The 27642-nt window shown below is 39.5% G+C and overlaps 2 protein-coding genes and 1 non-coding gene across 6 annotated transcripts in view; 1 reads left to right on the top strand and 2 right to left on the bottom strand.

The window, feature by feature from the left end:
• Nucleotides 1-1254: 1254 nt before the first annotated feature.
• Nucleotides 1255-1363, bottom strand: LOC113591797 (U6 spliceosomal RNA). The gene has a single exon (XR_003412238.2). It is a non-coding gene; the product is annotated as a U6 spliceosomal RNA (small nuclear RNA).
• pitrm1 (pitrilysin metallopeptidase 1) lies at nt 1310-20295 on the top strand. Of its 2 annotated transcripts, XM_027032038.3 has the most exons (28): nt 1310-1425; nt 1554-2246; nt 2494-2596; nt 2983-3089; nt 3479-3630; nt 3773-3887; nt 6957-7053; nt 7322-7482; nt 7691-7817; nt 7939-8027; nt 8211-8339; nt 8518-8631; nt 8992-9088; nt 9185-9319; nt 10126-10264; nt 10556-10672; nt 10823-10952; nt 11140-11260; nt 11528-11604; nt 12982-13147; nt 15261-15361; nt 15984-16104; nt 16204-16260; nt 16349-16461; nt 16548-16673; nt 17362-17507; nt 17820-17922; nt 19115-20295. In XM_027032038.3, exons 2-28 carry the CDS (start codon nt 2200-2202, stop codon nt 19206-19208), a joined length of 3084 nt encoding a protein of 1027 aa, XP_026887839.2. In that variant the 5' UTR covers nt 1310-1425; nt 1554-2199; the 3' UTR covers nt 19209-20295. The 2 variants fall into 2 exon arrangements, with proteins under 2 accessions (XP_026887839.2, XP_081579848.1); XM_081723722.1 differs by lacking the exons at nt 1310-1425; nt 1554-2246; nt 2494-2596; ... (4 more) ...; nt 7322-7482; nt 7691-7817 and having other exon boundaries at nt 7878-8027; nt 8294-8339.
• The window catches only part of pfkpb (phosphofructokinase, platelet b), a 20333-nt gene continuing 12980 nt past the window's right edge, over nt 20290-27642 (bottom strand). For 2 of the 3 annotated variants that reach the window (XM_027032062.3, XM_081723723.1), the window contains 6 exons: nt 25171-25335; nt 24324-24385; nt 23911-24022; nt 23413-23512; nt 22083-22188; nt 20290-21566 (listed from right to left, as the gene is read on the bottom strand). In XM_027032062.3, coding sequence (XP_026887863.1) covers nt 21398-21566; nt 22083-22188; nt 23413-23512; nt 23911-24022; nt 24324-24385; nt 25171-25335 — 714 coding nt within the window. In that variant the 3' untranslated portion in view covers nt 20290-21397. Of the gene's footprint in view, nt 21567-22082; nt 22189-23412; nt 23513-23910; nt 24023-24323; nt 24386-25170; nt 25338-26348; nt 26455-27642 lie in introns of all 3 variants that reach the window. The other variant, XM_081723724.1, reaches the window with a different exon arrangement.

Here is a 27642-nt window from a genome sequence, read left to right as displayed (position 1 = left end):
AGTGTCATAGATTAAAAAGAGCAAACAGTTTTGAATGATACAGAGTAGAATGAAGACTCCCTTACGGTGGCCGGGAACATCCATGGAACTGCAAATGAAAAAAACGCGCTGCAACTAAACAAAACATATTCATCAAAATGACAACACATTCGCTACATTTCAGAAACGCGATGCAAATTTATGAACGTTATACAATAAATAAATAAATAAAAACAAAAAATTAAAAAACACTTTATTCAAAATGACAAAAAGTGTGCTACATTTCGGAAACACGGTGCAAATTTAGTTTGTCTGTATACCTACATTTAGAATGTTATAGATTTCAAACGTTGTATGCATGTAAAATATCACACTTCAGATAAGACAGTCAGAATAAGACAATTTATGAGCTGGTCATCGAAGCAGATCAGCTAAGATGTTTAGGATCTTTTGCGTTCTGTACAACTGTTTCGGAAACGTAGCACACCTGTTTTCATTTTGATGAACACGCTTTGTGTAATTGCTCCGGTTATTTCTTTTTTCATTTGCATCCTGATGGGCCTTCAGGCCACCGTACTCACACCCACTCACAAATATAGCTCACGTTGTACTCTTATTACCCTCCAGATGGCACTGAAGAGCCAAAACAAAATGTAATGAGTTTGCACATATACTCAAAATTGGACAAGCAAAACACGTTCTCCTATTTACCATATCCTTATTCAAGAATTGTCCCAGGCCGACCCCAGGCTGGTGTACCCCTGCTCTTAGCAGGGTTCTGCTAAGTATTACTAAAGGATGTTTTCCTTTAGAGACACTTCAGGCATGCTCTTGGGGAACAGGTCTTGGTCTCTGTAAAATTATGAGATAATGCTCATTGATAGTGGGTGATATATAAATAAATGAAATTAAAACCTCGCAAATGAATTGTTACATTTGAGAGAGAGGTAGTTAAACATCTATTCGTTTTTCTTAACAGTGTTTTTGTTAAAAGTATATTAATATTTAGTATGTTCTATTTCTTGCATTATGTCAGACAACTTCTTGACCTGAGGCATGTGGTTTTTGTAGCGTTGCTAGGGGTTAGGAGTAGGTTTAGGATTAGGAACCAAGACGCCAGATGAATGAAAATACATGTCTACCACCCCCTAATGGACAAAATGTGATGCATTTCAAATCAAATTTGCTACCAGAGACATTTCAAATGGAATAACAATGAGTAACCATTTGTTCTGTGATAAGTAAAAAGTCTAATTTTGATCTTTATGATAACATTAAAATATTAAACGCTTCACGATTATGCGTTTCATCCTCGCGCCAGGTGGCCATACTAGTCTTCTTTATATCAACCCAATTTTAGTATGTGTAATACCGCAACAAGCACGACCAACGTTTCTCAACAACAAGTATCAATATCACGGATCCTGGAAGTGTGTCCTGTTGGTGGTAAATGTTGGAGTGGTCACAAATATTTTTGTAATAATACTACAGATATAGCATGCAGTTTTATACAGATTAAAGATAAGATTATTTTCTATAAAAATTAATATAAATATGTTCGCTTTTTCTTTAAGATTCAGCGGTGACTTGTGGGAAGTGTAATCGGACTAACAACGCCTCCAGTGACGAACTCTCCACCCCAAACCTATTCTTTCAAAGAACACGTTTTAACGTGAAAATTGTACTTACAGATACGGAGCCTGATTTTTTTTTTTAAATGTTGTTTTGCTTTTATGTAGGTCTATTTATTTTAACCGCACATTATGTGAATGGTGTTCATGCCCAGTGCTTGTAAAGAATTGAGAAAAACTGTAAAGATTGAAAAGTATGTTGTTCAAAGTGAAGCGGTATCATCTACTTTCAGTATCATACTGCATTATTTTTTATTTTGTATTTGCAAATATATTTTGCATACCGCTGATTAACTCATATGAGACACTTCCGGTTCATTGCCAATTTTTAAAACCGTTCATTGTAGTAGCCAATCATACGAGAGCTTTCTTGTAAAGCTAACCAATAGGGAGTAGCGTTATCTCGAGGCTGCGGTCTTGGTCAGTGGAAATGTGTAAACGCGATAGCGTTTGGCATGGCAGAAAAGTGTTATGCTGTATTAATGTTAGCTAACCCCGTAGACTGTTTAGTATTTTGATTAAATGTTTGTTTACGATTAAATTATTAAGGTTAGAGTGGTTTTAGGGAAAGGAAGGTTTCGTTTTCACAATGTTTCGGCAAAGCAATACGTTTTTATCACAACTGAAGTACTTGAGGTGAGTTATATGTGGCCAAAGTAGAATGAATGAATGAATGGAGAGCTAGATTGGGTCATGTCTGGGTTCTGAGTGGAACAAGTTAATAAGTACTTTTGATACATGATGACACGGGCGAGTTCTTGTGTAGTTATGGCTGAATTTAAGTCGAGTTCCTGTTTAATTTGTCCGTATTGTTTAAATGTCCCTCAAAGTCCGATATGATGTTTGTTGGCACTTTGCTAAAATTACGTTTATTTTTCCGTAGTGTGCGGGGCCGAGAGGCGTGGAGGCCTAAGACTACATCAGCTCCTGACCGAGCTATGCAGTATGTGATAGGCCAGAAGATCCACGGCTTCACCGTCCAAGAGGTACGCCAGCACGCGTTTCCAAAACAAAGAAATGACTCGAATCTCACACGTCAGATTTGAAGTTTTATAGTGGGATTTTGTAAGGAATAGGAGAGTGTCACTTTTGGAGGGGGGTGGACGAGCTCTTCTTGCAGGGTAAAAGAAAAGGTTGAGGTGAAGGTAGAGTTGCGATATAATACCACCAAGGAAATAATTGATTACCTTTTGAATCTTGGTTTTCCTAAATATTTATTCTCATGTTAGTATTTCTTGGAGCAGGGGAAACCCAACTGAGCTATGTGCATGTGGTCAGGAGTAGAGTATGGAAATGTATAAAAAAAAAAACAACACCACATGCCTGTCTACTAAACAGCATCATCGTCATAATGAATTGTACTGTTGTCCAGGTAACAGCGGTGCCGGACCTTTTCCTGACAGCGGTAAAACTCGATCATGATGTCACAGGAGCACAGTACCTGCACGCAGCTAGAGATGACTCCAACAACCTCTTCAGGTGTGTGTACATATTGTCCTGTGCTTGTGAACATGCTTGCATGCATGTTTAAATGCAGCTGCATTAAAAAAAGAAAACGTAGATGCCCATGAATAATTGCTGTTTTCACTCTTAAACTTTGTGTACTTTTCCTCTTTCAGTACAAGCTCAAAAGTGTATTCTGCTATTTAATAAACTTATAATGTTTAATGAACTTGCTTCCAAATTTCTATGTACAAAACCAGTGGTGAATCAAGGATGATGTTCCCTGCTAACGGACAAGTTGGCAAGTTGTTTCAGATAGGCTATGAAATGCTTTTACTTTTTTCCTGATGTGTTGACACACTTCCTCTACGTATTTCAGTAATTTTTTTGTAAAGGTTTGCGTGTGCACATGTGTTCCCATGCAGTGTACAGTTCCGTACCACGCCCATGGACAGTACAGGTGTTCCCCACATTCTTGAGCACACAGTTCTGTGTGGCTCCCAGCGCTTCCCCTGCAGGGATCCCTTCTTTAAAATGCTGAACCGCTCTCTCTCCACGTTTATGAATGCCTTCACAGGTACTTTCCTTGGTGTACTTGTGCACATGCTAGTTTTTAATAGAGAATGGATTTTTTCTTTATAGCGATTTAATAAACTTTGCCATATGACTTTGAATTATATTGTATGAGAGTCTAAATAATTGGTGCTCTTCCATTTCAGCAAGTGACTACACAATGTACCCCTTCTCCACTCAAAATGCCAAAGACTTCCAGAACCTTCTGTCTGTCTACCTGGATGCTGTCTTCTTCCCATGTCTTCGAGAACTGGATTTCTGGTACAGATCGTTTTCACATGCACACATTAAGGGCCAGATTTACCAAGAGGCATGTGAATCCTGCAGTGTGCTAAAACCTACCATGCACAACTGTTTTGAGTTTATGGAGGATTTGTCATGACAAATCTTCCATTTAGGTGACATTAGCTGCAGACTGGCTCATTTGTATCACAGACACTCAGATCCAGCCAGAACATCTTTTGACCAGTGAGAAATGGAGGCATGAACATGATTCCTGTCTATATACCCTATTATGTTAGGAAACCCAGCTCAATCCATCTTGGATATTACACGCCCACTGGTAGGTTGTGGTCTAGATGGCCGAGCAGGCATGTGAACAAGTACACTAAAGTGGAGTTAGCAAAACCCACACCATAGGGGTTAAATGTGTTTAATGGGGAAACGGGTATAAAATACAATTATGTAATCAACATCACACAAACACAATACCTGGTGAATCTTTACAGGAACATGTACTAAAAGGTCAACGTCAAATTTATTTATATACAGCACTTTTTACAACAGCTGTCACAAAGCAGCTTGATACACAGCCGAATCCAACCCCCCAATGAGCAGGGCCAGGGCGATGGCAGCAAGGGGAAAAACTCCCTAGAGCATGAGGAAGAACCCTTGAGAGGAACCAAAACTCAAAGGGGGTGGCGCTAGCCTGGAATGAGAACTTGGGCACAGCTCAAACAAAGAAATAAACAAAACACACTAAACTATTCTGTGTTATAACCTTTAATCTAATCTAGCAGGAGAAGAAAAAAAAACACCAAATACGCTAGTCTAAGATAAACAATAATACAAGGCTTAACTCCCCCATGCTAACTTAATGTGTCTATACACAATTGCAAATCTATAGGATGCACAATGTAGGTGCGAGCCCTATCTAACCTTTTTTAAGATATTGAGGAACATGAGCCAAACACATCACTGAGCTCAGGATGAAAGCCGTAGGCAAAAAAAAAAAAAAAAAGCCTTCTGGGTGTCACGATCTTCAGATGGCACTCAGATTGGCAGACCATGATGAGACAATGTTGTTGACGAGTACCTGCAACCGAGGCAAACAAACTGGAAGCAACCAAGAAAACCCCAGTGACTCTCCAAACATGTAACAGATGTGTTATCGACTGTGACCATCTACTGCAAGTAATCATGACTTTACACCCAGTGTCGAGTTCAGGCGCAGTGGATGTATGTGCTAACTGAAAAGTAGGGAAAAAAAGAAATCATTAGGGTCATGAAAACATGGGTCTCTCAGGTTCTTAGCTCTGTAACTATCCAATAGCAGTTTATTGAATTGGTAACATTAATATATTTAGCAAATTATGAGGTGTTGCTTACAAAAACACAAACCACAGATATTAACAAAACATTTTATAAAGTTTGCTCATTTGAGGAGTGTTGCTCATTTTATATTATTTTAGGAGCAGATTTTATTTAACTCCTGTGCCACCAGATACATTCAACCCTGAGAATTCTGTTCATGGTAAAGGATGTACAGTTGTGGCCAAAAGTTTTGGGACCAGCACAAATTTTGGTTTTCACAAAGTTTGCCGCTTCAGTTTTTATAGTGGCAATTTGCATCAACACTAGGTTGTGAAGAGTGATCAGATGAATTGCAGTTAATTTGTGGCAAAGTCATTCCTTACCAAGAAAATTGGCTTAATCACAAAAATTACTGCATTTCAGCCCTGCCACAAAATGGCCTGCTAACATCATTTCAGTGATCTTCTCATTAGCTCAAGAGAAAGTATTAATGAGGACAAGGCAGCTGATTTAATTCAACCATTTATCGAATCAAGAATTTCAAGGGGAGAGGATCAATTGCAGTGAAGAAGGCGTCACGGCACCCGATAAAGTCAAACAAGCACCAGGACCGTCTCCTAAAGAGGATGCAGCTATAGGATCGGGTCACCACCAGTGCAGAACTTGCTCAAGAAGGGGTTGGAGTGCAGAGGACTGGGGTAAAGTTATTTTCTCTGATGATGCCCCCTTCAGACTATTTGGGACAGCTGGACAAAGGATTGTCCTGAGAAGAAAAGGTGAGTGCTGCCATGAGTCCTGTGTCATGCCAACAGTGAGGTATCCTGAGAGCATTCATGTGTGGGGTTGCTCAAATATTTGCTAAGAACACTGCTGTGATTAAGGAATGGTGTCAAAACATCCTCCAAGAGCAACTTCTCCCAACGATCCGGGAGCAATTTGGTGATGAACAGTGCTTTTTCCAGCATGACTTAGCACCATGTCACAAGGCAAAAGTGATAACCAAGTGGCTCAGTGAACAAAACATTGAAAGTTTGTGTCTATGGCCAGGAAACTCTCAAGATCTCAATCCCATTGAGAAGCTGTGGTCAATCCTCAAAAAGAGGGTGGACAAACAAAAACACAGAAACTGTGATCTACTCTGAGCACTGATTTAAGCAAGAATGGGTTACCATCAGTCAAGATTTTGCTCAGAAGCTGATATATAGCATGCCAAGGCGAATTGCAGAAGTCTTAATAAAGAAGGGTCAACACTGTAAATATTAAGTCTTTGCTTGAGCTGGATGTATTTTTCAAAAAGTTAAACTTATGAAATGATTATAATTGTACTTCACTATACCATATAATCTGACAAAAGGATCTTAAAAAAACTGAGGCAGTTGACTTTGAAAACAAATGTCAGTCTCAAAACCTTTGGCCACGACTGCATGTTGACCACAACAATACCTTGTATATGATTTGTATAACATCCAGTAAGGGTACTTTTCATGTTGATGGTGTCACTCCTTAATCTGCATATTCAAGAAGTGAAAGATGCTAAAACCCGCAGCTCAGAGGTAACAACGTCTGCACCTGCAAACAGGTCCCTGTGCATCTTTTTTTTTTTTTATATATAAATCATCTTTGACTGCTTTTAGCCCACGCAAGACACTTAGTAAGCCTGGTCAGAATCCTTTGTGACCACAGTAAGATATAAGTGGGTGCCCAGGTGGTGTTTAAATGCAGCATGCATGTATGTGTATGTGTGCATATGTATGTTGCCATCGTGTGTGCTTGTGCGTATGCGTGCTTGCGTTACAGGCAGGAAGGGTGGCGTCTGGAAAATGAGAACCCTACAGACCTGTCATCTTCACTGGTGTTTAAAGGGGTGGTCTTCAATGAGATGAAGGGGGCTTTTGTGAGTCAACTACCAAGAATCTACCATCCTAACACAAATGAACTGTCCCAGTTCTATTGCTTCAGTATTCTGTACTCATTCTATTGTTACCAAACTGCCCCGTTCTGTTGCTGTGACCTGCCCCAGGTCTGTTTCTCCCATAGGCAAACTAATTTCATCTGTGATTTGAAATCTGTTGGCTATCAGAATTGTCAAACGTTTCCCTGCAGTGGATGTGAGTAGTGAAAGTATAATGTGTGTGTGTGTGTGTGTGTGTGTGTGTGTGTAGTCAGATAATGAGAGTTTATATGCCCAGAATCTGCAGAATAAGCTTTTACCCGATCACACATACTCGGTGGTATCAGGTGGAGAACCACTCACCATACCTGACCTCACCTGGGACCAACTCAAAAACTTTCACTCTACACACTACCATCCCAGCAATGCCAGGTAGACCTGAACTCGATGAGACGGTGATACTCGTGCAGCACGACCACTGCCGCCACCATACCACCTCTCTACAACACATAATAAACACGTACATTAACACGTACAATAGTGTGATGCTGAGGTAACAGCTTTGTGTTTATCACATTGAGAAGTGGCAGTTTGATGCATAGGTGAGTGGTTTGTTTGTTTTTCTCTCATTTTTAAACAGGTTTTTCACATATGGAGACCTTCCATTGGAGAAGCATCTGAAGCAGATCCAGGAAGAGGCGCTGTCCAAATTTTGGAGAACAGAGCCAAACACGGCAGTACCATCCCAGATACGCTGGAACAAACCTGTTAGGACAAATGCACACATACACAAATGCAGTATAAACAAAACATGACATCAGTGTGAAAAATCAATTAAACACATGCGCACACAATTTTGTGGAGGTTCATGCGTGTTGTCATATTCAGAGGGAAGCTCACGTGAACTGCGCTCCTGATGCACTTGCTCCTGACCCAGCGAAACAGAACACGCTGTGTGTGAGCTACCTGCTGGGGGAGTAAGTTAATACACACACGTTCACTCTTCTTTTTTCCTCTCTTTTGCGTACTACATTACAACATTCTTTACAACCTTAACCCTTAATTGCTCAAGTTGTACTTGGTCATAATTGTAAGTCGCTTTGGATAAAAGTGTGAGCTAAATGCCATAAATGTAAGTGTGTCTGTCTGTCTGTCTACAGCATCACAGACACGTATGAGGCATTCACTCTGAGTTTCCTCTCTTCTCTCATGATTTCTGGCCCCAACTCTCCCTTCTACAAAGCCCTTATTGAACCCAAGATTGGCACTGACTTCTCTTCTGCAGTGGGGTACAAATTCACACATGAGCGCACTTGCATGGACTTCTGAACTGAAGTTGCTGTTGTACTGCACCCTTTTTTTCTACTGGCTCTACACCATAAATATTCAGAGTTATAGTAAATTAAGATTTTTTGCACTGTAACATTGACTCTGGCTATTCAGTTGTAATGAGGTGATATTACACAGATACGATGGCAGTACCCGGGATGCTTCCTTCAGTGTCGGCCTGCAGGGTATGGCAGAGGAGGACCTTGAGAGGGTCAAAGGCATCATTAGCCAAACCATAGATTACATCATCGCGTAAGAACTAATTTTTCTTGTCGAGTAAATTTTTCTTGTGGAAATTCATTGGATTCAAGTTCAGGAGTTTAATTGAAATGTATTTAATTGTTGGAAGTTGAATACATTTCAGTTTGTTTATTTGTTTATTCTTAACATATTCATTATTTATTAATACACTTATTATTTAATTGGTATTTAGTTGTTCATTCCTACAGTTTTGTTGTAGAAGTACTTTGAGTTTGTTAAAGCTGCTAGAGATCTGGTTTTGTATCTTAGTGTGTGAATGAATTGAAGGTAAACTGGATTTGAAAGTGGTGTGAATGCGACTGAAGTTATGCTGGTTTTCAATCTCAACTGTGTGGATGGAAATGGTTACAGGACAGGGTTTGAAGAAGAGCGGATTGAGGCCTTGCTTCATAAGATTGAGATTCAGATGAAACACCAGTCTGCCAGTTTTGGCCTGGCTCTTGCCTCTGTGAGTTAAACACACACACACAATCAGTTTTTATTGTTATTATATTTTTAACTTACTCACTGTCTTTGTACCCTCCCCATACCGCCCCCTCTCTAGTATATTGCATGCTGCTGGAACCATGACGGCAATCCAGTACAGTTGCTGAAAATCACTGAGAACGTCTCCAGATTCAGACAGTGCCTGCAGGAGAACCCCCGCTATCTACAGGACAAAGTCCAGCACTACTTTAAGGTAACCAGCCTGTCATCCAATCAGGCAGTCAAGCAATCAGTGAAAACATTTAAATATTAAAGTGGTTCACCAATACAGTATAATGCCATCATTTAGTCAGTTTTGCATTATTTAATGGTAATCAGTCAAACAAGCAGAAAGTCAGTCAGTTAGGTCAAACCCTTAATAACCACATGGCGCACTAGCAGATCCTTCAATTTGATGATGTAATCTTACATCAGTCAGTTTGTCATATTAAAATCAATCAGTGGTTTCAAACATAGTGAGGGTTTGACTAGCATTGCACATTGCTGATCAGTAGTTAGTGATGCGAGCTGATGAAGGCTCTGCACACACTGTAGACAAGTTGCAAGTCCAGCTAGTTGTACGTAAACTGCAGTTCCTGTTCAGACTAGAACTTTGACCAGGAATATGTTTGTAACATGAGAGACCCCATCAGAGGCACAGCAGTGTGTTGCTAATTCTTAATCCTGGCTAAGGACTGGCCTTTATCTTTATTTGAATTTTGAATTTTTTATTTTTATTTTTTAAATGTTGACCAGCCCTGCTTCATGTCGAGACCTTTGCCCTTGCAAATGTTTTCAAATCTTTCCCTGTTCAGAGAGAATGGGTAAGAGAGAGGGGTGCTGTGGTTTTGTAGTGACAGGAGCTCACACAGGCTGGTTGGTGGATGTGTTTCAGGATCTCACAGAAAAGCTGACTGGTGGATGTGTTGCAGGAGAACTCCCACAGGAGCTTGCAGAAAGGCTGATTGATGGATGTGTTTAAGGATCTCACAGAAAAGCTGATTGGTGCATGTGTTTCAGGACAACTCCCACAAGCTGACCCTGTCCATGAAACCTGATGAACAGTACCTGGAGAAACAGATCAAAGCAGAACAGGAGAAACTCCAGCAAAAAATCCTGGCCCTCAGTGAAACTGACCGTAAAGACATCTATGAGAAGGGTATGAACCGGAGGACATCATCAGACTTCTCTCACACACACCGTCTATTCATCTGACACTTGCAATGACAGTTTGTTTACATACTGAATTCATCTGGGCATAATGTTGGCTGTAGGAAAAACTTGCACAAACCATTAGACAGCTCCTGAGCTGCCATCACCAGCACACTCAGTTTCTCCTCGTCATCAAAACAAGGACTAGATAAAACAAATATTTTTGCACATCAGCTGAACATTTATTTGAGGCCACTGTTGGTTAGATATTTGAAGTGACGCTACCTGAATGATTCAGGTTTGCAGCTACTCTCTGAGCAAAGCAAAACTCAGGATACTTCCTGCTTACCTGAGTTGAAGGTGTCCGACATCGACTCCACCATACCCTGCACACCGGTGCAGATGGGCACTGCAGGTAAATACATGCGCGCGCGCACACACACACACACACACACACACACATACATATACATACATATATATATATATATATACACACACACACACACACTCAGAGGCACAGACAGTAGTAACTCTATCCCCACCTTTGTCTCTGTCCCTGCAGGAGGAGTGCCGGTTCAGTACTGCGAACAGCCAACTAACGGCATGGTGTATTTCCGAGCCATGTGTAACCTCAACACCCTCCCAGAGGACCTGAAGATCTACATCCCCCTCTTCTGCAGTGTTATAACCAAGTGAGTCACAGCGCACACAGGTAAAAGAAGAATGCGAGAGAATTTTGAGCCTGACAATAGTAGAGTTGAAGGAAGGGGATGGGATTATTTGAAGATATAATGCAAAAATAAAACATCGCCCAGACCTGTTTTTTTTTATTATTTTTTTTTTTTAGGTTTTAAATAATCTGATATCATTTCATCACAGGTTAGGATCTGGGGAGCTGGATTATCGGCAACAGGCCCAGCAGATGGAACTGAAGACCGGGGGCATGTTTGTGACCTCACAGGTCATACCAGACACTGCCGACCTCGACCTGTACGAACAGGTAAACCCTGAAGAAAGGAGTACTTAAGCCAAAAATGCAAACCCTGCACCATTATTGAATACAAATGATTGAAAACTTGGCATCTTTAGTTAGGGGTATGCAAATGAAAATGTGGTAATTAGTGGCTAGTATCTTCCATTTATTATAAGCCTTTATTACTAGCCTTGTTGGCATTTTGGTGGGACAGTTCCTCACGATTCAGGAATAATGCTCCTTAACTTGGTTAGGTAGAAGTTTGGTGGGTTGTATACTGTCTCTGTCCTCTAGGGTGTTCTTCTCACCTCCTCATGTCTGGAGCGCAACTTGCCTGGAATGTTCCAGCTGTGGAGTGACATTTTCAACAGGCGAGTCAATATTCCCATTCATCTTCAGTATTGAGCATAACCTAAAAATAATGGACCAGATTCAGAAAACTTGACAGTAACCATTCTACGCTACGCAAAATGACACAGAATTTAAAAGGCCCCTATGAGAATTTACTCAATTTTATTGAAATAAAGAATTTAAGTAATATGCAAAGAAATTACAAATTACATCACCTCATTGCCTTAGGCTATTTTTTGAAGCCAAGATGCCATATATGGACTGTATTAAATGTTTTTCTGATGTCACTAGACCAAACTCGTTTACATATCTCTGCCTTTTCAGTCTACAGCAGTTTAGGCCTGCCCATTTACATTGCAGTGTTCAGGCATCTGAGGCTCTGAGAAAAATGATGGCTCTGAGTGCTTTTAGCCTCTGAGCGCTTTTAAGCTCTGAGCGCTTTTCGAATGAGGTGCAAAAAAACTAAAAAGCTACACTTCAAAGCAGTTTTATAAGTAGCCATGAAGGAAAAATGTAGGATACGGGCTCGTTAATTCCTATTTAGTTACTGTGCCAATAATTGGCACACCCTTGTCACCTTACCATTACTGTAAATTCACCTCAGTCAAAAAAGTCAGTCAAAATCTATGTATATTAGTCTATACACATTAAAGATGCACTCCAAGAGAGACTGAATAACCTCATTCATGAGAATGAAATGGTTTGCTGAAAAATGGCAAGTGTATAAAAATGTAACGCACTTGTAACTTTTACCAAGATGTGAACTGCATGGTTGCACTGAGTTGATGATCAGTTATTCCTAATAAAGACATCCTAATCGTCAAATTGCAAGTTTGCCATCATGTGCACTTCAAACAAACCAAAAATGTGCTTTTCAAATAAATGTGTTAATTAGCTAAATGAATGCATTGGCAGAATCTTGTTGATTGACTTGAAGGTGTAACTAAACATTGTTTGAGAAAAGATCATCCAATCCACATTAACCTCTTACCAGGACATTTACTGTTCGACAGGGTCAGGTGGTATTTTTGTGGGTAGCAGTGTTCTTTTATGAATGGATAACATTTATGCAAATGAGGACAAATTGTAGTAGCACCATATATCACACAAATGGAAAAATATTATGGCAGTACACATTTATGACTGAAGAAATGTTTGCATTGTTTGTTGATATGTCAAATCTGCTGGTAGGTTTTGTGAATTTAAAAGGGCACCACTGAGATATTGTATTTATTATGAAATGAGTTTTCTTCTATGATTTGAAATAATGTGATGCCTTTTGTTCATCTGACTTTTTATTAACTTTAGTTCTGAGGCTTTTACATAGCAAACTTCATTTAGCCACAAACTCTCAATGTGCCATTATTTGAATTTTTTTGTTTGTTTGTTTTATCTAGTTCTCGTTTTGATGACGAGGAGAGACTGAGAGTGCTGGTGATGATGGCAGCTCAGGAGCTGTCCAATGGTATCTCTTCTTCAGGTCATATGTATGCGATGACTAGGGCAGCGCGATCTCTCACACCTACTGCTAACCTGCAAGAGACCTTCAGTGGTATGACTCAGGTTAGTCACATAACATGTTCACATGGTGTCTGGTTGTTGTTTTTTTTTTGTTTTTTTTCCTGAATGGTACATTTTATTGGTTGCATATATACATGTCTAAGAAACTTAGTACATTTTTAAGTGAAAGGGTCATGGCAGAGTCTTTTATCTCTTATTTGGCCAAGCTCCCCTTATTGCACAGTGACAGCCAAACATTCACTCTAAACTTTATTTGTAGTCTTGGACTAAAACTGTGCAGTGGAGATTATAGATCTATAGAAAACCTTCAGTTATCCTTCAAAAAGATAGGTGGATGCAAGAGCAGGGGTTTGTACTACAGTTGTGGCAAAGTTTTGAGTGTGACAAATTTTGGTTTTCTCAAAGTTTACTGCTTCAGTTTTTGTGTTAGAAATTTACATTAACTCTAGATTGTTATAAAGAGTGTTCAGATGAATTGCAATTAATTGCAGTCATTCTTTACCAAGAAAATTAACTTCACAAAACCCCCATTTCCACTGCATTTGAGCCCTGCCACAAAATTACCTGCTAACATCATTTCAGTGATCTTCTCATTAGCTCAGGAGAAAGTGTTAACGAGGATAAGGCAACTGATATCACTCTGTCATGATGATTAAATTATAAAAGCAGACTGGTTTTATCATTGCTTTGCATCAAAAAGGCTTCACAGACAAGGGCATTGCTGCTTGTAAGATTGCACCTAAATCAACCATTTATCAGATCATCAAGAACTTCAAGGAGAGAGGTTCAGTTAGTGCTTCAGGGTGCCCAAGAAAGTCCATCAAGTGCCAGAATGTCTCCTAAAATGGATTCAGCTACAGGATCAGGTCAAGGCTGACATCTGGCAGGTGTTTAGTGCATTTGCAAGCACAGTGATGTGTAGGCTTTTGGAGGATGGCCTGGTGTCCAGTACGGCAGCAAAGAAGCCACTTCTCTCCAAGAAAAAACATCAAGAACAGACTGACATTCTGGAGGAAGTACAGGGATTGAACTGCAGACTGGAGTAAAGTTATTTTCTCTGCAGAAGCGCCCTTCAGACTGTTTGGGACAGCGGAAAAAATGATTGTCTGTGTTATGTCTGTCATGCCAACAGTAAAGCGTCCTGAGACCATTCATGTGTGAGGGTTGCTTCTCATCCAAGGGAGTGGGTTTACTCAAAATCTTGCCTAAGAACACTGTCATGAATAAAGAATGGTATCAAAACATCCTCCAAGAGCAACTTCTCCCAATTCAGGAGTAATTTGAAGAAGAACAAAGCTTTTTTTCACCATGATGATGCAGCATATCACAAGACAAAAGTGATAACCTAGTGACTGTAAACGAAACATTGAAATTTTGGGTCCATGGCCAGGAAACTCCCCAGATCTCAATTTCATTCAGAACTTGTGCTCAATCCTCAAATTCGGGTGGACAAACAAAAACACAGAAATTATGCACTAGTTGGGCAAGAATGGGTTGCCATCAGTCAGGATTTGGCCCATAAGATGATGTCCAGCATGCCAGGGTGAATTGCAGAAGTCTTGAAAAAGAAGGGTCAACACTGTAAATATTGAGTCTTTGCATAAACTTGATGTATTTGTCAAAAACATATGAAATGCTTATTATTGTATCAGAGTATACCATGGAAACATCTGACAAAAAGATCTAAAAACACTGAAGCAGCAAACTGTGAAGACTTAAATTTGTGTCCGTCTCAAAACATTTGGCCATGATCTTATGGAAGTTGTACTTCCATATGACCCATCTCACAAAGTAAGGTCTGCCGATCCTGGTCTGCTAGTTGTCCCTTGGTCCAGGCTGTTCACTGTGGGTGGTACGTCTGTTAATGTTGCCACCTCTACCCGCTGGAGCTTCTTACCTACATCTATTCATACATGCACCTCTTTCCACCTGGAAAGTCTTTTCTCAGGTTTTTTTTTTTTTTTTTTTTACTACTTCTGTGTAGGGATATTTTGTTTGTGTGTGAGAAATTGTAAAGTGACCATGGGTATGTGAAGGTCACAATAATAAATCTAATGTTGTTGTTGTTGTTGTTGTTGTTGTTGTTGTTGTTGTTGTAATATTCATTATTTAGAACTGTTGCATAACATTACCGTGTATGTGTGTTCACTCTCAGGTGACGTTCATGAAGAGAATAGCTGAGATGACTGATGTGACGTCAGTTTTAAGAAAGCTTCCCAGAATAAAGAGGCACCTCCTGAATGTAGATAACATGAGGTGCCAGTGCTACAAGTTCCATTATATTTGCTTAATTTTAACACCTGCATATGTCTCTGTACTCTACATGGGATTACAGTGCACTACACAGTGCCTTGAGCACTACTTCACCTGCCTCTAACATCGCATCTCCCAGTGCTCTAAGCATCTGTTCACCTTCCAAAGCTGATACACCATTACACCGTCCAAAGCCTTAATTGCTACACCTCACAGTGCCCTAAACACCATCATGCTTCCATATGCACTGAACACTTGGCACTGTTATGCACCTCATTGAAACAAACACTGAAACAAACATGAAGTATGATAGACCTGCGCCTTCAATGCTGTTAGTTGTGCCTTCCCACACCCTGAGATGTGCAGATTTCCCAGTGTTCAAAACCCCAATAAACAAACCTAGATCAAACGGGTACAACCCGCAGACCCCACCATTACTACATTAAAGCATGAGACCTAGGTGGCAGTGTCATTAAACTCACATTCACCAATTGATTCACACAAGGGAACCATGCAAATGTAACGTGAGTTAGCAAATAACCAATGCTTTTACTATATTTGAGCCCCATTTACATGCAGCATAAGGTAAACAATGTTATCCTATACTGTTGTTCTTCCATCTCAGGTGTTCAGTGAACGCTACTCCTCAGAAAATGGCAGACGTCACAGTAGAGCTGGAGAGGTTTATGGACAATATAGCCTCTACCAGGAAAGAGCGAAAGCCAGTCAGACCAGTTATTGTTGAGGTAATAAATCAAGCTTCAGTTAACAGCTCTTCTTTAGAATCGGATCATGATTCTAATGTGTGTTCCCCCATCCCACATTTTTTTTCCTTCTTTATTTAGAGGCCATTGGATCCTCATGCACCTGCTGGATCAGTTGCTAGCCGTAAACTCATCTCTGTATGTCCATTTACTCATGTTCAGGATTTATTCCACTAGACAGCTTTTACATGGTGTGTCTAACTCACCACCTTGGGGTTTTTTTTAGGAGCCCAATTTTAAGCCCTGTCAAATGAAGACATACTTTGAGCTTCCGTTTCCCGTCAACTTCGCTAGTGAGTGTGTTCGTACAGTCCCTTTCACTCATGAGGATTATGCCAGGTAAAAACACACTTTCAATTTTCATTGACCTCAAAATTAAATGAAAATGTTTGTTTTAAAAATATAGCTCTTTCTTTCTCTCTTAGCCTGTGTGTTCTAGGAAGGCTGATGACTGCTAAGTTTCTACATGGAGAAATCAGAGAGAAGGGTGGAGCCTATGGGGGTGGAGCAAGAATGGGGGGAGGTGGCCTGTTTGCTTTTTACTCATACAGGTATATTTGCACACAGGATATGAAACGGGATTAAATTTTAAGGACAGGAAATGCTTATTGTTCAAAATTTTCCTTCCCATGAAAAATGTACTCAACAGTGCAGCTTTATGAACTAATACATTTTCATACCTATATGGAGAGTACCAGTAAAAAAGATAAGCAGAGCAGTGTCTCATCAAAATATGTAGAAACCCAATTCAAATCCATAGGTTATTTCAGCCACAGATTAAAAAATCTCACCCTCTAGAGAAAACTACATCTACTATCTTTGTTTATACTCTTGAGTCTCCATTCTACCGTACCTCGTCATAATCTTTTATAGCCATCATAATATCTACATTCACATTTACGGCATTTAGCAGGCGCTCTTACAGAGTGACTTACAAAAGTGCTTTGTCATTTACTCATAGAATATATCCAAGTACATTAGGTTAGAGTTAAACATACCAATGAACTAGAATACTGTAGAATACAGGCATGAATGCTGATGCCTAGAAATGCAAAATACATAAGGTCCAACTTTAAACAATGATAAGTGCTATAAACAATAGCAGTCATCACATCAAAAATATACTTATACTTTCAAAATACAATTACATAGATTATTAATATACTGTAACATTCTATAGTAATTATACCACTGTGCCAGCTTTTGTTCCTACTGACTCTCCTCACTGTGATCCCACAGAGACCCAAACTGCTCCCAGACACTGGCAGCATTTCGGAAAGGTGTCGAGTGGGTATGCGATGGGAAGTTCACACAGCAGGACGTGGACGAGGCCAAACTGTCCGTCTTCTCTACTGTGGATGCCCCAATAGCTCCCTCAGACAAAGGTCAGAACCCCCCCCCCCCCATCTATCTGTTTCATTTGTTTTTGTCTGATTATTTAGGGGTTTCCTGTTAAGCTCTATAAAAGTAGCACCAAAGCATTGTTTGTGGATTGTCCTGTGTTAATAAGAAACATTTATCATGCTACCTTATTATAAACATTGGATCACTTACTAGCACATGTATGCATTTCTTTCTCTAGGGTAGCTCGTTCTGACATTACACTTTGAGACAGTTTAAAATTGAAAAAGCTTTTCTAAAAAATGTGCTATGGTGTTCGACTCTGAACATCTGCCTTCACTTGTCCTGTGCTGCAGGCTTTGGGCTCTTTGTAAACGGGATTAGTGACGAGGTGAAACAGGCTCACCGAGAGAGACTCTTCGCTGTGATGCGCAAAAACCTCATAGATGTGGCTGGCCGGTAAGGATCCACCGAAAAGAAAGCCAGTCAGAAAACATGGCCATAACAGAGTTTTTACTGTCTTTTAAACTGCCTTGCATCCAAGCTGTGTACAGATGAGCAGCTGGAGATTTTTTTTTTCCCATGCAGCATATGCTAAAATAAAAAGTTAAACTTTTAATATACAGCAATAAATATTTTTCCCATATCAGTACACACATCAAATCTTTCCACCGTTTACATACAATGGTCCTTATTCTTCAAATCTGGGCATAAAACAAGTGCAAACAAATTTCACCCATGGCTTTGTTGTACATCAGTTTCATTTTTGGTGTGTATTTATTGGAGTGTGTGTAAATTCGAGCTGAGTAGTTTGACCTGACATTGGTTTGTGGTTAGATAATCAAAATCATAAAAATATCACTATCAGTAATGTCATGAGAAAATAGGAAATGATGATCCTTGTATTAAAATGGAAGGCAATTTATTGTCAACATGTAATTTGTAAATGTCTGCAATTAATTAATCTTAATAGACAAGCACCACTAACTCTCCTATACTGAAAGGTTTTTCCATCTGGATCTATTTCCATTTTGTCTTCCATTTGGAGTGCACACCAGCTGCTTAATGCTTACGTTTTATTAGCCTAATAGCGCTACCTTAATACCTGTATAAATTGGGATAGGATGAATGCAAATAGTATGTATATAAGGGCAAAAAAGGCATGTCCTTTGCAAGTAATATGTAAATGAGGCATCAGTGCGATGTCACTTGTTTGTGCAGATGTATTCAGTATGTCATTCAGGGCGGTGAAATCTGCACTCGTTTGTACATAGCCTTGATGAATAAGGGCCACTTTGTTGAAATGTTGGAGCAAATTTTATATTGGTTGGTAAAAACAACCAATCAGTCCTGTTCAACGTTAAACACACAAGCTGATGTGTTGGGGCATTGCACTTTTAAACATACATTCTCCAGCTGCACCATTGGAAGCGCCTTCCTTGCAGGTACAGCTTGCGGGTGTATAGTTAAGACAATAGCCCATCCAAAGACAATAAGGCTTGTAAAATTCCACAGGAAAAGCTGAGCCTGATAAACTTGCAGTGGTCAGTGAAGAATTAACTGGAGTGTCATGTATAAGAATAGACTGGAGTGCATTGCAATAGGTGGCCCATAGACAGCATTCTTAATGTTCAACCCTTTTTGTCTGCAGGTATCTTGGATTTGGCCAGAGTACACGTGGAGTGGCAGTTCTGGGTCCAGAGAATGAGAGCATCAAGAAAGACCCATCCTGGGTTGTAAAATAGACCCAGAATAGATTTGTGCTCTGATTTTATTTCTGCTTTGAAAACCTTTACTTACTGGATAATCATATTGCAAATATTCCTAGATTTGCTCTGTGGAATGCCTCAGAATCTTTAGCAGTCCATTACTAGCATATAGTCATAGGTTTGATTAATCAGAAGAAAGCCCTGGGTACACCAAAAAGATGCAAAAGATTTTTCTTATGACTGCAAAGCTTTTTTAGGACTTCTGCTTTCAACTTGACCAGTACAATTAGCCGTAAATAAAATTAACAAACAGCACTACACTAACCCCATCATTAATGGGGATCTAAATTTTAGTCTCATTGGCTATCCTTTATTCCCAGGGGAAAACAAAGTATTTTGTAAATCCATTTTGCTAAATGGTGTTTGACATCACCGTTTATCCTGAAATCAGTGTTATATTGTCATGTCAGATTGAAATATTTATCCAGGTTTTTACACTGTAAACAACCTCTCAACGCACAAGATGCAATGTGTTCATGTGCTATTACATACTGATCTAACTACCTAAACCAGTGGCTGTTACTACCAGTTCCAGTGCTGACTCACAATGAGCTGCCCCTTTCCTTCTTTTTGCCAGCTCTGACATGCCTACTTCATCAGCCAATCAGCACAGCTGTTCATGTGTTACATGTGACAGAGCAGGAAAACCACAGAGTGCAGTGCTGGGACTGAATATAATAGAAAATAAATATTGTTTACCTTGCATATTGCATATAATTGGTGGACTCCATCAAATTGCTGGGTTTTAACAAGCATTGCTTATTGTTCTGGTGGTGTATTTGTTGATGGACGTTGATGACACAAACATCTTGAATCCTTTGAGATTGATCTGGTTTTCCTACATGGATCCAGACTGGAATGTGTGTTTAGCAAGATGAGCCAGTTCTGTTGGGTACCAGTTCCATTTAAGCTGGTATTAAAATGAAAAGATCACAACATTCTGGGTAATTTTATTTTTAACAGGATTGTTGCCTCATGGTTAAATACACATACTTTGAAAGATTTATAAAAGTGAAGGAAAGTGTGAATGACTGCTCTAATAAATAACATTTGCAAATAAGAATTTAATTGTTCTTTAATGAGTGCAATTATGGTCCTAAGATATGCACCACACTTTTACATCAGAAAATTAATATTGCAGCAGTGTAATAGTGTTTATGTGCAGCATTATTGGTTTTATTAATTACATATATTCTGTCGCTAGTGGGGGTTTCCATTCGGGGGGTGTACTAATGAAGCAAGCTTTTGGCATCAAAACTACCTTCAGTTGAACTGGTGAATCAAGAAATGAATGTAGCTTTGTATTACACCTGAACTGGTCCTCAGAGCCCCATTCTGTCTAAATGTTTACACCTGAGCTGGCTAACCCATATTCTACATTCATTAATCTTGGGTCTGGCTTGAGAATCTGAGGTCTTAAATATGTACATGATTGTATATAATAAGTATATTATTATATATATTTATATATATTAATTTGTTATTGGGTTTGTTTGGACTGAATGACATTTCTATTCACATCACAACACACACCAGTCACCTGCTACCGACACAGACAACTCCAGCTTTAGAACACAGGTACTTGCACAGGTTCTGGCTAAGCATACAACATACAGCAAGGTGCTAAAGAGAGCAGCATGGGGACAGTAGTTTTGTCAAATAACACACTTTACGGCACACTTTCACAAGACTGCAGAGAGAAACATTACCTACTCGGTTTTGCTTACGATAAAACTCTTCAAAGTGACAATTTTGACTATTTTCTCTGCACAAGAAGCATATGGTATGAGGTTATAGCACGAGAAGGTTATAGCACATATTTCTTATGTGCAAAGGAAGATCTCCTAGGCACCGCATCGGTGTAAGCAGAGTCTGACTAATTAGAGGTATTTAAGAGGCAAATGCTACAGTTCTACATTTATACACTCAAAGGTCATAATTAATTTTTGTGGTTTTGTGACAGTGCTGGTATGAACTCTCACTCTATATAAACTAATTATGAAATAAATCTGCCTAAACTGTTCTGCAGAGTCTGTCTTTCTTATTCTCTTGTTCACACTCACATTATTTTTCTCTCATTGCCTTTCACTTTCATACTTTGTCTTTGTCTCTCTCTCTCTCTCTCTCTTTCTCTCTCTCTCTCTCTTTCTCTCTCTCTGTTGCTCTCACTCTTCCTCCCCCTCCTTCTCTCTCCCATTTTCTTCTATGGTCCTCAGCCCAGCGACGTGTTCTAGCTGGCCGGCATCAGACACATCATAGCTGGTCTTGTATTTGGCCAGGATCTTCATGAGAGGGCGGAGCTTCAGCCACCACTGCTCCTTAGGGATGCGGTGCCTGCGGAACCAAAAACCATGTGTGAAGCTCCTAAAACAACCTCAAAATGGCTGACAAACTGCACAAATAACTAGCTACACAAACAAAAAAAGTTAAACCAAGTATAAAAGTACAGTTGATAAAGAAATACAAACCAGAATGGAAAATCAACTGAAACATGCCTTAAACAGATAAATGTATAATTACTGACAAATTACACATTTGACTCCAAGAATTTGATGATAAATGTAACCAGTTATGCAAGTAACTATAGGTAAATAGGTATTTGGAGGAATACTCTCAGCTAATTAAGATCTACATCCAACAACCCAACTGTATAAATAACGCTTTTTAGGAATTTTCTGACATGAGATTTAAAGTTGTGTGAAGGATATTTTTCATGGTTCATACAAGATCCAGCCTTTACTATCTTACATGTCAGTTAAACAAGGATTGTTTGATTCTACTTCCCTGCTAGACTGGAAACTCCACCTTCAGAACAGGTTAAGAAGAAATCTTGCATGTATGGTGTCTTACACAAAGTCTGTCTCGTCTTTTAGTTGTGTCACAGGTTGAAAGACCAGAGCTCTACGACGCATTCCCAGCAGACACGCAGAGTCCTCAGTGTTAGCAAAAACACGACCTAGGCACACGCATACATACACATGGTTACACACAAGCCCACCTGCATACATATATCCTACACAAACACACATAATGTTACACAGCTCTACATATGATTAGACACAAGTCTGCAAATATATCCAAAATGTATGCCTGTCAGTCAAAATTTGGACACACCTTTATTGTTTGTATTATTTTCTGCATTTTAGAAAAACAGTGACGGTATCAAAACAATGAAATAACACATATGAGATATAAAAATTGTCATAGGTTTTATATTCTTTGCATGCTTCTGTTCTCTTTACCAGTTTCTAGGCGTAACCACCATCATGAAGAAATTTTGAAGTCTTGAAAGTCTTGAAGAAATTCTCACATATGTTGAGCACTTATAGGGTGAGAAACTAAAATTCTGAATGAAGACTATTTGTTGAGGGGACAGTTAATATACATTTTTATTTTGTTTATATATTTGTGTGTTTTGTAAATCCATACATAGACTATCAACTTTCACAATCTATATTTGTCTTAGAAACAAATTTAATGCTTTTAAGACTATGAACAATATACATTGTCAGGTGTGTCCAAACCTTGGACTGGTTCTGTAATTTACACTCACACAGGTCTACACAAACACACACACTATTAACACCAACAGATTTCAACAAACAAAAAATTTCACTTGCCAGTATTTATTCAGACAAATCTGATTTACCTTTATCTAATCTCCAGTAGAGCATATGGTAAAAAAGCGAGAAAAACATATTTTTTTTATATGGAGTTATGCATTAGCTAAGACATGCGAGATGGCTCACAACTGCAACTCATCTCTCCCGTCTCATGACTGTTCTTTGTGATGACTTTTCGCACCCTGCCACGTTCATGACCCCTGTGCTTCAGCCTTGAAGGGGAGCATCCCTTTGGCATGAAGCACAAGTTGCTCAGTAACAGTTCCTTCCCCAGTTTTGTCAGTCACTCCTCAAACTGTCACGTTCATTTACAGAAAGCACCACCTGCACTTACCTAGTCAATACTGCAGTTGTGGGATATGTAATGTCTGTAACTGTCAACTATTGCACAAAAGGAGTAACATAAAGGTAAGTACATTATTACTATAATGGAACAACCATAGTATTGGTGCTTTATCGAATACTGTGTTTATCTGTTTTGGAGAAATTGCTCAGCATTTTCCCTGCAAAAGTGTGTGCGTGTTTGGGTGTCTATGTTTGGATGTGTGTGTGTTTACCTTCTACATAGAACTCCTTCAGTTTTTTTGAGATCCACTGCATAGCTTTAGCTGCAATCTTTGTGCCATAGTTCCGGTCAAACGGAGATGGAGCTCCACCCTGAAACACACAAAACATCATGGAATTTTGTATTTAGAGAAACTATAGCAAAAGACTGAAACATTCACTATGACTACACATGCACAGGCCTCGGTGACACAGAGGGAGCTTTGTATTACCTTGTACTATTTACTGCTTTAATATTCAACAATATGTAGTGAATCACAATTCTATGTATATGTGTGCCTTTATAATATATTTTGTATAATAATAATAATTAATAATAATAGTAATAATTGAACATAGAGACGTGAATGCATGAATATGAGTGTTTGCATAAGCATGGTTGTGTAACTTCATACTCATGCATTTGCATGAATGAATAATTGAAGGGATGCGTGTGTGTGTGTGTGTGTGTGTGTGTGTGTGAGCAAGAGTTTGCATAAGCATGTGTATACCTGCTGCATGTGTCCTAGGACATTTTTCCTGCAGTCAAACACTCCTTTGCCCTCTTCTGAGTACAGCTGGTAGATGAAGTCTGTAGTGAAATTGTCATTGCAGCACTCGTTTCTGCAAAAAGTAAACACACACACATACACACGTTAATTAATAAATTAAGGATACACAAAATATTGATTGAGTTACTTCCATACAAACACTACTCCATACACAAAGAAACATACACTGCTTCATTCATATACATATGAACCTTTGTGAGTACATAAACCACACACAATCTCAAAATAAGTAAATATGAATAAAGCCACATAAACAACAGAGCTAATGTAAAATGCTTAACTAAAATTCATTAAGGACAAACAACTCAAGGTGAAGTGGGTGGGGTATGTGTGTAGGCATGAGTGTTGGCTACCTGAGCACTAGGCCTCGCTGGATGCTCGTCTTCATCTTCTCTGTCAAATGCTCTACATTGCACTGGAAGATGCAGTTATTAAAAACTCGCATTAACGTCATTCTCTCTCTTCTACGCTCTTTCTCTTCCCCCTCCCATTATCTGTCTATCTCTCCCTCCCTCTCCCTCTCATCCCTCTGTCTCTCTCTCCCCCTCTTACACTCTGCTGTAAACTCCTGAAATAGTCCTCAATGCTAAAAATACTGCCAAGTTAGAAGCACAAAGAGGAGAAGCGGACGGGGGGGCTGCCATTATTTAACCCCAGTAGGGGTGCTCTCGTTCGGTACTGAAAACACACACCCCTCGAGTCATCTCCTTCGCTACTAGATAGCTCACTTGTCTCAACTTCTTTAGTGATGGCCTATTCCAATCAGGAATATAGTCTTAGTATTTGTTTGCTGTAGAACTGTGTGAGAGTTGCGTGTGAGTTCAGAGTGTGTGTGAGCTGGTTTTTGTGGTGAGAACAGCTGCCCTGCTTCTCACACTTTCATTGTAACAGCAACAACACTAATAATAGATTAAAACATTGGAATAATTATGCTGCTCTGTGTGTGCGTGCGCGTGTGCGCATCTAGGTCAGCTCTGACATCCTAATATAGATACAGCTATTTGAGGACATATGATGGATACTTAGGATGTTGTTGGTGTCCAGACACAGGGAGCTAGTTTGTGTGCAGGTGTGTAAGAGAGCCACACAGAAGATCAGCTAACAAGAGTTCTCTATTATCTCTGTCCTCATCTCCATCTCTTTCATACTTTTTACATTTTGAAATCTGTGTTCTTTCCCAAACACCCCCACCCATCTTGCCTGCAGGTCTCGGATATCGAAGGGTTCCTCGTAGATGTAGGCGGCATCAGCTCCGGCTGCCAACGCCCCCACCGTTGCCAAGTAACCACAGTAGCCACCCATGGTCTCGATAATAAACACACGCCTCTTTGTCCCGCTCGCAGACTGCTTTATTCGATCACATGTCTGTTGCATACATGCACACACACCCACACACACACACCAGGTTGACACAGCTCAAAGGTTCATGAGAATGTACATACACAGTTCCTCTCATACACAAACATACACTCAGTGTAGTGTCTTTCAGTTTCAAAAATGTTGTATTTGAATACCTTTTTTTCCTCTACAGCCCTACACAAAAGACTATGCAGTCATCTCATGTGAGGACTCTGTTAAAAGAAATGCAGCATGTTCACTGTCTTAGCAGTGAACACTCTGCATATGCTTACCACACCCTCACACACAACACTATCACCATCACACACACACACCCCAGAGCTTGAAAGGCACAAACAAGCACAAACAAGTGACAAATCTAAAAATCTAGCTGTTTAACAAAGAGTAGAACAGACATGCAGTGGGGGGGGGGGGTCTCGGACCAAATGTTCCCTCATCTGATAAGCAAACAAGAACATTCTGTCCTTCTGCAACATTCTGCAGATCCCCCATGAGGAAACTTTAGCTTTAAGACAAAATATTTTCTTGTGGTTACTGTATACGTGCATGTGCGCTTATGTGTGTGAGCTATGTTGTGAGGCTGTGTTTGCGTTTCCATCTCTGTGTCTCACAGCCATGACACTGCACTTCAGTCTAACATCAGTCTAACATCCATCAGTCTACCATATTATCTCAGCTCTCTGTTCTGGTCTTCAGACTCACCGCTTACTATCATTTTCATAGTAAATGCAAGAAAAATCTCCAGAAAAATTCAAAGCTATAATCCAGAGCACACTGACATTACAAGGCTGTTAGATTTTTTTTTTTTTACCGACAAACTTACTCTCGTTTTTATTGTCAGTTGTAGAGATCTATCTCTAGTCAACCTGTATGATAAAACTTTTCAATTAAAAAATAATAGTGAGCATATAATAAAAGAACAGTGAGAATATCACAGGTGGCCTTTACTCTGAGACTGCATCACCCTCTGTACTGCTCTTCACTGGCTCTAGGCAGCGCTGTGGCACCATGTCTTATATTGTCTAAGGAACCAAGAGAAGTGTGTGCCCTGATGCTGACATCTGTGCCAGGAAGTCTGTTACTAAGGGTGGCAGGCAGCATGCATGTGGGTAAGTGCACACGTCCCTGAGGATGGAGCGAGCTGCAGCAGACCATCAGAAGCAATGGCGACTAACATACCAGCCCTGCAAATGCATGGAGCTGCACCCAGGTGCAGCATGTTACATACACTATGGACTGCAGTCTGCAGTGACAGCAGTAATGGCTCCAGCTGTTCCACTCATTTACAGTGACATTTACATTTAGAGATGAGCAAAAGTACAAAAGTGTCTGGTCTACTAACAATTATTCATATTAAGTTAAATAATATCATCAATCATTTTAATTATATATGGAAAATGACCTACTTTAGAGTTTCATGAATGTGATTAATTAATTGATTTAATTTATATTTCTTTATAATTTTGTATCTGTTTTTCAGGGTAGGGGAATAGGAGGTGCAGCTCTGTGCACCTCAGAATCATCAGATAGAGAGCGGTTTTGTGATGTGGTCATGGCATCCCATTAGCAGGGCATTGGGAGTTGGGGGTATTTTATAGGATGAAATGAAAGCATTTCACTAGTAAAATTGTTTAACCAACACCCACCCCACTGAACACAGAAACAACCTGTTCAATCCCATATAAGCACTAGCAGACATACTTTATTTAAAGAATTCAGACCTGGACTAAGCTGCCAATGTTAGTCATACTAAATAAATACTAATGAAATCTGTCAAATGTCATTCAGTTACTAAGGTCACCAGAAACGTGTTCAATATTAAGTAAGTAAAAGCACACAAACACACATACACATATATATATATATATATATATATATATATATATATATGTTTGTATTCAAGAAATGTGCAATGAATAATCAATAATTAAAGTAAGCACGCTTCCATTAGCAATATTGTGTGTGTGTGTGTGTGTGTGTGTGTGTGTGTGTGTGTGTGTGTGTGTGTGTGTGTATATATATATATATATATATATATATATATATATATATATATATATATATATATAAGACTAAAGCTCTTACTGTAACTGAAGTCAAAAATGTTCTAAATTCAGCCAATGCTAACTGCTATAGTCAGAGCAGACATATCTCACACAATATATTCACCACTTAGACAACCACACACTTGTGCAAACACACATGCATGTACATCTGCACAAATAAACACACACACTGTTATGGGTGAGTGCACAGCCTCAAACCAAAACACATTTAACTGACCAGAAATCATGCTGATCACCAACCACATTC

Source organism: Electrophorus electricus, chromosome 11, assembly GCF_041902795.1.
Source record: "Electrophorus electricus isolate QZ-2024a chromosome 11, ASM4190279v1, whole genome shotgun sequence".
NCBI lineage: Eukaryota > Metazoa > Chordata > Actinopteri > Gymnotiformes > Gymnotidae > Electrophorus > Electrophorus electricus.
Note: the sequence above shows the minus strand (reverse complement) of the source record. Positions and strands in the feature narration are given on the sequence as shown.

Coding starts and splice junctions, on each gene's coding strand:
- pitrm1 (XM_027032038.3), top strand. CDS start 2,200: ATGTTTCGGCAAAGCAATACGTTTTTATCACAACTGAAGTACTTGAG. Junction 10,265..10,555: donor TAAAGACATCTATGAGAAGG/GTATGAACCGGA, acceptor TGAATGATTCAG/GTTTGCAGCTACTCTCTGAG. Junction 16,462..16,547: donor ACTCATGAGGATTATGCCAG/GTAAAAACACAC, acceptor TTTCTCTCTTAG/CCTGTGTGTTCTAGGAAGGC.